Consider the following 9,850-nt stretch of genomic DNA (forward strand, 5'->3'; position numbering starts at 1 on the left):
ACACACTGTCTCACACACTCACACACTGTCTCACCCACTGTATCACACACTGTCTCACACACTCACACACTGTATCACACACTGTCTCACCCACTCACACACTGTCTCACACACTCACACACTGTCTCACACACTCACACACTGTCTCACACACTGTCTCACACACTGTCTCACCCACTCACACACTGTCTCACACACTGTCTCACACACTGTCTCACACACTGTCTCACACACTCACACACTCACACACTGTCTCACACACTGTCTCACACACTCACACACTCACACACTGTCTCACACACTGTCTCACCCACTCACACACTGTCTCACACACTGTCTCACACACTCACACACTCACACACTGTCTCACACACTGTCTCACACACTGTCTCACACACTGTATCACACACTGTCTCACACACTCACACACTGTCTCACACACTCACACACTGTCTCACACACTGTCTCACACACTCACACGCTGTCTCACACACTGTCTCACACACTGTCTCAAACACTGTCTCACACACTCACACACTGTCTCACACACTGTCTCACACACTCACACACTGTCTCACACACTCACACGCTGTCTCACACACTGTCTCACACACTGTCTCACACACTCACACGCTGTCTCACACACTGTCTCACACACTGTCTCACACACTCACACACTGTCTCACACGCTGTCTCACACACTGTCTCACACACTCACACACTGTCACCTGCATCGACCTTCAGCTTTGTGTCGTCACATCAGCGTTGTTGTTGTTGACCTTTGACCTCCAGTGGACCTCTGACATCATGAAGAGACGTCTCCATCAGTTTTTGGCCCCGAGTTGGTTCAGACACACTGAGGTCTGTGAGTGAGGCTCCACAGTGTGACATCATTCACCTGTTGGCAGCTGGAGCAGCCAATCAGAACAAAGACCTGACGAGAATACTCCATCAATGTCTAATGCTTTCTACTGTGATTCTACTGTGTGGAGTAATGAATGAATGAATGAATGAATGAACGAGTCAGCAGCCTCATTAACCTACACACTCGCCAGTGAACTGTTACCAATCAGCTCAACACTGAAGTCAACCAGCTGAGTTTAGTGTATTAGTTCAGCTAATGTAGCTAATGTGTTCAAAATCAACTAACTGAGCTAACACTAACCAGTCCAGCTAGCAGAGCTAATGCTAACAGCAGTCCAGCTAGCTGAGGTAAACTGAATGAGGTCCAGCACCAGGTTGATCCAGAGGTCAGTGTGTTTGTTTGTGTGTGTGTGTATGTGTATGTGTGCGTGCGTGAGCTAACACTGGCTAACAGTAGCTAACAGGAAGCTAGTTAGCATGTTGCCAGTAGTTGTGTTTTACGTCCGAAACACAATGTTCATCTGTTGCCGTGGAAACCATCCTTGTCTTCATCTGTGAGGTGTGACGGAGTCCAGAGTCAGCTGACAGCAGGGCTCTGCTCTGATTGGCTGAGAGGCCCTCAGCCAATAAACTGCTGGTTCCAAACCTAAGGCCCTGTGAGTCCTGCTGTGATTGGTCAGATCCAGACGGAGTCGAGAGCAGCTGCTGGAGGCCTGCAGACCCTGAGACACATCAACACGATGTCATAGATTTATATGGATTCTTACACCATGGTCTGGACATATTATGTAAAACCAACTTTTGTATAATTTGATTATGTACATCTGGGACTCTGGAGGGCCTATCAGCAGGCAAAGCGTGAAAGAAGATGACTCAGTCATGTTTTTGTGTGCTGCAGGAGATAAAGCACGCAATGTAGACTTCACACCAACTGTGATGTCACACTTCGGTTTGCGACCTTTCACCCCGAATGTTTCCACCTTCCCAGGAAGTCTAGCTCCTTGTTGTGTAGCAGAGCTCCGCCTTGTCCATAAAAAACGTGAAAGGGCAGGCGAGGGGGTGGAAGAAGTGAGTGGACCTGTGTCTCATTTAAATTTAAAGAGACAGGCACTCAAAATCGACTGTTCTGAACAGGGCTGTTTTGGCAGGGTTCAACTGCTATTGTGCTTTATCCTTATGGTAATTTAACCAAAGCATGTCACAGACATTTCATTAGGACACCAGGGAACTAGGTTAACTTGTAGAAACAAGGTATAATATGACTCCTACTACTCCTACTTGATTCTGACTGGCTGCATGGTGTTAGATCTACTTAGGTCAGTCTAACCCCCAATTTCCAATGGATACGTGTCCGCTGCGTTGCGGCTCCGATCAGGTTTTGCTCCGCCGTCCACCGTCCGGCAATCCCCACCGGTTGCGGTTTGAGTCAGCCACAGCGCAGTGCGGTAGACAGCTGGCATCACGAGGCCGAGGAGTTCCCGCGATAATCACATAATCACTCACGACCGCAGTTATAGGTTTGTGTTATTAAAAACAACAATACGAAGTGTTCCCGACCGAAGGATCAGCAGAAGAGCTTGTGTTTGTCTCTTTTTTGAGATTTGTGTGCTGGTGTCAACACGGACTGGTTTATTATATCTTATATTATTATATTATATATTTTATAAAGTAACCAGATGTTATATTGTTGTTTCCGTGCTTGACTTCCTGCCTGCTCAGTGCTAAATTCAGCTGAATTGCTGCGTCATGCTCCGGCATCCGCCAGAAATAGAAGTCCTGCGTATCTGTGCCGGCACAGATACGCAGCGCAGTGGACCTGGTGGGGATTGACACATTGACTAAAGTGAAACGTATCTGCTCCGCTGGCGTGGCGGAGACGCACGCAGTGGAGACGTATCCAGTGGAAATTGGGGGTAAGATGAATCTAGTGGACACCTCTTTAGTTATCCTATAGTGATACTACAGCAACAGGAGACCTGAGGTAGACTTTGTGATGGTGCCCACCATGTTGCTGTGACTCACCAGTGTGTATTAGGACCAGAGGATGAAGGCCAAGGAGAAGAAAAGGAAGAGGAAGAGAAACTAGAAGAAGAAGAAAACAGCAGAGAGTCAGCGCTTACTGACAGTGTTCAGGTGTTCCCATGGTGACGGGCGGACTGTACATGAATGTGTTTCCATAGTGACGGACATTTACCTTCTCCTCCAGCTCTTTAATCTGGCGTTTCTGTGCTTCTATAACTTCCTCCAGATCCTTGTTCCTCTGTCACACACACACACACACACACACACACACACACACACACCATGTACATCAAATATCAACACGAAACATAAAACATAGTTTCCCTGTTTTTATAGCTGTTGTTTACCTGTTGTTTCCTGTTGTCCATCTGTTGTCTAAATGTTTACCTGCTGTGTGAGCTGCAGTAGTTCCATCCTCTCTCTGAGGATCTGGGCATCTCTCTCTCTCAGTTCAAACATCACAGTGCGTTTCCATTGGTCCATTGCCCTGCGAAGCCCCTCCCTCTCGTCCTCCGTCAGTGTTTCAGACAGATGACCTTCCTCCATCTTAAGTCCCTCCATCCTGGATTCATCCTCCTGCTGCAGAGCCTCAAACAACATGGCCTCCAGCTCCAGGATCCTCTGCATCGATGACAGACATCATACATGAACACATTTGATCTGATCATAAATATTAACTAGTTAATTAATTATTCTAATCCCTGCTGTCTGCTAGACCGGTCAGCTTCAGCTTCAGCTGAGTTCTATGACTTATTTCTGTTGGTCTTCAGTGAATCAGATTCTCGTTGTAAAGATCCAACAACACCGTCATCTTGATGTGTGTGTGATGTCGGGGTAGGTTACTCACCTTATGAGCCTGATCCATCGACTGCTTCCTGTAGTCCAGCTCTTCATCCAGATAACCCTTCTGTTTACTGAACAGATCCTAAAAACAGCAGCAGAGGTCAAAGGCCACTTTGTTACACTCACTGGGATTCAAACCGGCAACCTTCAGTTTCCCCCCAACAGCAGCAGATGAATGTCTGTTATCTGAGTTCAAACTCACAGAGAGCTGCTTATTGAATCTGTGACACGATAAAACGTGATCACCTCCACCATGTTTGACTGTTGCCATGACAACGAGTTCCTCTGTCTGCTTCCTGTTCAGACTCAACTTTGAGTGAATTAGAGGTTAACATCCTCTTTCAGATGTATTGATCTCTCTCCTGCCACCGTCAATAAAAACATAAAACCCCAAAATACAAATAAACTGATGTAACTGTGTGAAAAATAAAACCCATGTTACTAGCAGGTGGAGCTGAAAACATGAGGAGGAAACAGCTAGAGCACACAGCTGTTTACATCTGCTCACATTGTTACCTTCTCACTCTCGATGTCCAACATCTTCTGCTGCAGAGCCGACTTCGTCACTTCAATAGACTCCAACCACTGACAGACAGGTGGGAACAGACAGACAGGTGGAGACACAAAATAAACTCAGTCTTCAGTCACTTGGTTCACTGAGTTTATGTTCATGATTCAACAACAACAACCTGTAAATATTCATAAATGAAGTGATCACAGGGAATAATTCCATGCTCAGCACCGGTAAGCAGGTGTGTTCAGATGTGTTCAGATGTATTCATGTGTGTTCAGAAGAGTTCATGTGTGTTCAGAAGAGTTCAGGTGTGTTCAGATGAGTTCAGGTGTGCTCAGATGTGCTCAAGTGTGTTCAGATGTGCTCAGGTTTGTTCAGACATGCTCAGGTGTGCTCGTTACCTTCTCTGCCAGAGTGAGCACTGTCCTGGCATGAATTACCACCACCTGCTCCTCATTGGACAGATTCTGAAGAAAAAACATGCAAACAATATCACGTCAACAAAACGTCAACAAAACGTCAACAACATGTCAACAACATGTCAACAACACATCAACAACATGTAAACAACACCTCAACAACATGTCAACAACATGTAAACAACACCTCAACAACATGTCAACAACATGTCAACAACACATCAACAACATGTAAACAACACCTCAACAACATGTCAACAACACATCAACAACATGTAAACAACACCTCAACAACATGTCAACAACATGTCAACAACATGTCAACAACACATCAACAACATGTAAACAACACCTCAACAACATGTCAACAACATGTCAACAACACATCAACAACACATCAACAACATGTAAACAACACCTCAACAACATGTCAACAACATGTCAACAACACACTGTTACATAAAACACACAGCTGGTTGCAATGATAAAAAAATAAAATAACCTAGAACAGAAACCTGTAGAACAGAAACCTGTAGAACAGAAACAGGTGGAACAGAAACAGGTGGAACAGAAACAGGTAGAACAGGCTGGAACACTTTAACATGAAACACACATACAAAATAAATTCAACATACACTTACGGCGTTATCTCCCAGAATGTCCAACTTCTTCATCAACTCACTGATGACAATTTCCTGAAGGATAAACAATAAACAGTAATCACTAAGGTGTACTCAGGTGTTTGCAGGTGCAGTCAGGTGTTTACAGGTGTAGTCAGGTGTTTGCAGGTGTACTCAGGTGTTTGCAGGTGTAGTCAGGTGTTTACAGGTGTAGTCAGGTGTTTGCAGGTGTACTCAGGTGTTTGCAGGTGTAGTCAGGTGTTTACAGGTGTAGTCAGGTGTTTGCAGGTGTACTCAGGTGTTTGCAGGTGTAGTCAGGTGTTTACAGGTGTAGTCAGGTGTTTGCAGGTGTAGTCAGGTGTTTACAGGTGTAGTCAGGGGTTTGCAGGTGTAGTCTGGTGTTTGCAGGTGTTTGCAGGTGTAGTCAGGTGTTTACAGGTGTACTCAGGTGTTTGCAGGTGTACTCAGGTGTTTACAAGTGTTTGCAGGTGTACTCAGGAGTTTACAGGTGTAGTCAGGTGCTTTGCTGGTGTACTCAGGTGTTTGCAGGTGTACTCGGGTGTTTGCAGGGGTAGTCAGGTGTTTACATGGGGGGATTCAGGTGTACTCAGGTGTTTACAGGTGTAGTCAGGTGTTTTGCTGGTGTACTCGGGTGTTGCAGGTGTAGTCAGGTGTTTTGCTGGTGTACTCGGGTGTTGCAGGTGTACTCAGGTGTTTGCAGGTGTACTCAGGTGTTTGTGTAGTGTCTGTGTATGTTGTTTATACATCCTAAGCTCTTATGGACAGGACAGGATAGGACAGGACCAGACGCTTCCATTAAGAATATGTGGGAAGGTAACAACGTAAAGGTCTCATGTCCTGGATAATAATTTATTAGCCTGTAGTGTGCGTCAGAGAACGGCTACAGGAAGAGGCCCCACACTGAGGCCTGATCAATTTAGAGGTTCAGGGTTTGATTCAACATATACAATTCCATCCAAGTAAAGAAAGACTAGTAGGTCAACTTTAAGATATTCCAATAGAGGTTTTATGCAGACCCATTCTTCTCCAACAGGATAGAGGGACCCTCAGTCCCCCAAAAGTGAACAATTAGAGGAAATAGGCGGGGGTGAGCGAACGGACCTAAAAAGGATCCACGCACCAAAGAACAGGGTGGATTTTGGTTGATCTCCTAAGACTGAGGGTTCGAGAGGATTTCAGAGAGAGCAGAGGGCAAAGCATTTGGGCCAAAACTTTGCCGAAATTTGAGAATACCAGAGAGTGGCCACACTCTGGTTCGGACGCTGGCTTTTGAGATCTGTTACAATAAAGATTGCTCTCTCATTCCACCAGCCTTGCCTCCGCAGAATTCTTATTTATCAACATACTATACGCCAACACCTTTGGAGGACGACAGCCCATACACTTCATTTGCAGGTGTACTCGGGTGTTTGCAGGGGTAGTCAGGTGTTTACATGGGGGGATTCAGGTGTTTGCAGGTGTAGTCAGGTGTTTGCAGGTGTAGTCAGGTGTTTACATGGGGGGATTCAGGTGTTTGCAGGTGTAGTCAAGTGTTTACAGGTGTACTGTTACTCACAGTGACTCCCTCCGCCTCGCAGTAGATCTGCAGGGGACTGAGGCCTTCTGGGAAATATAGTTGTTGGAAGTTAATGCCAGGTGACCGTCGTTCCCTCTCCTGAACAGTAAACATGTTTTCCATAGAAACAGAGAGTCGGTCAGTGTTACTGTTTCCCCTTGTTGTTGTTGTTGATGTTTCTGTCTGACTCTTGTTACCTCGAGCTCTAAGATCCTGAACTCCAGCAGCTCGTTCTGATCTTTGACGTCCTGGATGTCGTTTTGCAGCCGCAGAGCTTCATTGTCCATCTGCCTCACCTGACCAGTGTCACAAATATTACATCAGGTTTTATGTTTCATATCAAAAGTTTTCTTAGTAACATCAAAAAATACTTGTGTTCACATAATTATGATTCTTTGTCTCTCTTTTATTTGGGGAACATTCATGCTCCAAGTTTCAGAACTACAGTTCCGAGAATGCTTTGGGAGATTTAACAGGAAATATCAGCTGTGAGCTACGTTTATTTTTAGACTATATATCTGTTTTAGTGGGGCAGCTTAACAGCATAATTCCAAAGAATCGTGCACTTTGTGACAAAAGTGTGAAATTTGGTACACTTATAGCCAAAGACAGTCCAAAAGAAATTAGATATTGGGCCATCGCGAATTTTCGATATGGCAGCTGTGGCAGCCATTTTTCAAAAAAGCCGCCATTGACTACCATTTTTACGTGAATTTTCTTTTGTGTGTTGATAAGAATATGATATTGATCATACAGTTAGCTAAAGGTATTACCCTCTTTGGAGTTTGTACATGAATTTTACAAATACATTTCAAGATGGCTGTTATGTTTTCAAGATGGCCACCATGACAGAAAATCGTTTCTGCTTCAAAGTTGCATGGATTCCTGTGATATGAATGATACTGGGATCAAATCACACATTTTTATGTTTAGGAATTCAGGTGACAACTTTAGTATTTAGCCTATTTGGAAGCTCACAATGCAGGATAGGCCTAACTGACAATAGTAACTGTCCAAACATGGGGTCAATCGTGGAAGACTCTCAGTAATCCCCTTCACAGTAACAGAGAGCTGTGCAGTCTAAGGCAGCTTTTTTGCACTTACACTGCTTAACACAACCCTTCTTACATCTGCAGAAGATAAGTTCATAGCTGGACTGGCCTGCATCAGGCAGGCATGTCCAAAATGCTTCATAATGACCCTCAGATAACCCTCACCACCAGCAGCAATAGTATAGGAAGAGCAAATATAATGTTGCACACAATCACTCTCAAAGATTCAAGTTAATAATAAAAAAGAACTTTCTACTCTTGCAATCTAATAAAAGGCTTGATGCAGTGAAATATCAAAGGAGCACACAGAAGTTTAAAATACAGCAAGGATCTTTCTGTGGGATCTGTCTTCAACAACTGCCATATATACCTGCCTGGGAAGGAGGGCATTCTGTTCTTTGACATTTGAAAGATATCTTGTTTTGTCATTGGGTGAATAACTCAGAGAGGTTTCTGATTAGTCTGTGAAATTACTGGAGGGCCACACCCCTTCAATGGGGAGGGGGAGAGAGCTTTCCACATTTCGAGGGCATCAGCATGTTCACTTTTCAGTCTGCTTCCTACTAAGTAGTCTTATATTAACATCAGTCCACCATTTGAAACGTGGTATTAGCACGATATCACGTTTGCTATTTATGTGGAACAGGGTGTTAATGGAAAAATAATAATAAGGGTTTATCTAAAATAATTTTTATTTATCTATTTTCAGGCCTAAAGAAAGCAGACATGGTTCTGTGGTATCTTCCTTCCAAGTAGTCTTATATCAACAGCATTCCACCATTTGAAACGTGGTATTAGCACATTAGCACGTTAACTATTTATGTGGAACAGGGTGTCAATGGGGGAAAAATAAGGGTTTTTCTTAAATCAGTTTTATTTATCTAGTTGTGAGCTAATTGTAATAACAAAATATGTTTTAAAATACGTTTTATTTATCTAGTTGTAAACCTACCTAGAGCCAAGCATATGACAAATATGAACTCGAGGCATGCTGCAATGGTCAAGTCACGTCTGATCTTTCCAATAAATTGAAGCCCGTAGCACTCCCATTGAAAATGAGTTTGCACAAAAACTAAACTACGGTAAATCTTAAAAGTGCCTCTTTCATCGTAATTATACTTTTATATGAAGGTTTGACTTGTATATTCACAAAAAGCCCTAGGTTGTATTTTGGTGAGAGTTTTGCTTTAAGGTTTCATGTGTTCAGCTTCACCTTCAACACCAGCTCCTGATTCCTCTGATACAACGCCTGCTTCTCCTCCACCCACTTTACATCCTGACACACAGACAGACAGACAGTCAGTCAGCCAGAGACACAGACACACAGACAGAGAGAGAGAGAGACAGACAGCAGTGTCAGCGGCAGTAACTCAACATTATCTACAGTTCTGGGGTCTCATTTATAACCGTGATGTTAACACTAATGGGGTCGGTCGAAAGTTGTCGCCCGTATTGTGATCAATAAAAACAGACTTGAGTTGAGAATGAGCGCACCTGTACGTAAACTCTGACACGTGAATATGAACATATGGGAAATGCACACGAACATGTTAAGTTTGATTCCTACAAACTGTCTGATAAACGAGACCTCAGAACTTTGACAGACCTGCTCTATATTCTATGTTCTACATTCTAGATCAGAAGTGTGCAGTCATGTACCACAGAGAGCCAGCCCATCACCTGAGCAGGTGATGTCACAGATAAGCTCCTCCCCTCTCCCAGATCATTGATTGGAGTCTGATCTGTTTGGGTGAGATACCAGCTCCAGGTTATGTTTTGCTCATTGTGGAACAAGATTGGTCACTCTGTTCTATGTTCTACTGTTTCTTCTACCTCTGTCTCGCTCTCATTGGTTCGCTGCCCCTCTGATTAGCATGAAAACACACCCCCTCCACGAGTCTACCTTTGAATCAATCAGATTACAGAGAATAGTCTCACCT

General features: G+C 44.0%; 1 protein-coding gene across 7 annotated transcripts in view; it reads right to left on the reverse strand.

Annotated features, from left to right (window-relative positions):
• Nucleotides 1–599: 599 nt before the first annotated feature.
• The window catches only part of jakmip3 (Janus kinase and microtubule interacting protein 3), a 16,475-nt gene continuing 7,224 nt past the window's right edge, over nt 600–9,850 (reverse strand). For 5 of the 7 annotated variants that reach the window (XM_030399137.1, XM_030399134.1, XM_030399132.1 and 2 more), the window contains 11 exons: nt 9,124–9,186; nt 7,056–7,154; nt 6,859–6,957; nt 5,298–5,357; nt 4,645–4,710; nt 4,246–4,314; nt 3,734–3,811; nt 3,274–3,507; nt 3,059–3,124; nt 2,887–2,946; nt 600–1,586 (listed from right to left, as the gene is read on the reverse strand). In XM_030399137.1, coding sequence (XP_030254997.1) covers nt 2,896–2,946; nt 3,059–3,124; nt 3,274–3,507; nt 3,734–3,811; nt 4,246–4,314; nt 4,645–4,710; nt 5,298–5,357; nt 6,859–6,957; nt 7,056–7,154; nt 9,124–9,186 — 885 coding nt within the window. In that variant the 3' untranslated portion in view covers nt 600–1,586; nt 2,887–2,895. The remainder of the gene's footprint in view (nt 1,587–2,886; nt 2,947–3,058; nt 3,125–3,273; nt 3,508–3,733; nt 3,812–4,245; nt 4,315–4,644; nt 4,711–5,297; nt 5,358–6,858; nt 6,958–7,055; nt 7,155–9,123; nt 9,187–9,850) is intronic. The other 2 variants (XM_030399138.1, XM_030399133.1) reach the window with 1 other exon arrangement.

Source organism: Sparus aurata, chromosome 20, assembly GCF_900880675.1.
Source record: "Sparus aurata chromosome 20, fSpaAur1.1, whole genome shotgun sequence".
Classification (NCBI taxonomy): Eukaryota; Metazoa; Chordata; class Actinopteri; order Spariformes; family Sparidae; genus Sparus; species Sparus aurata.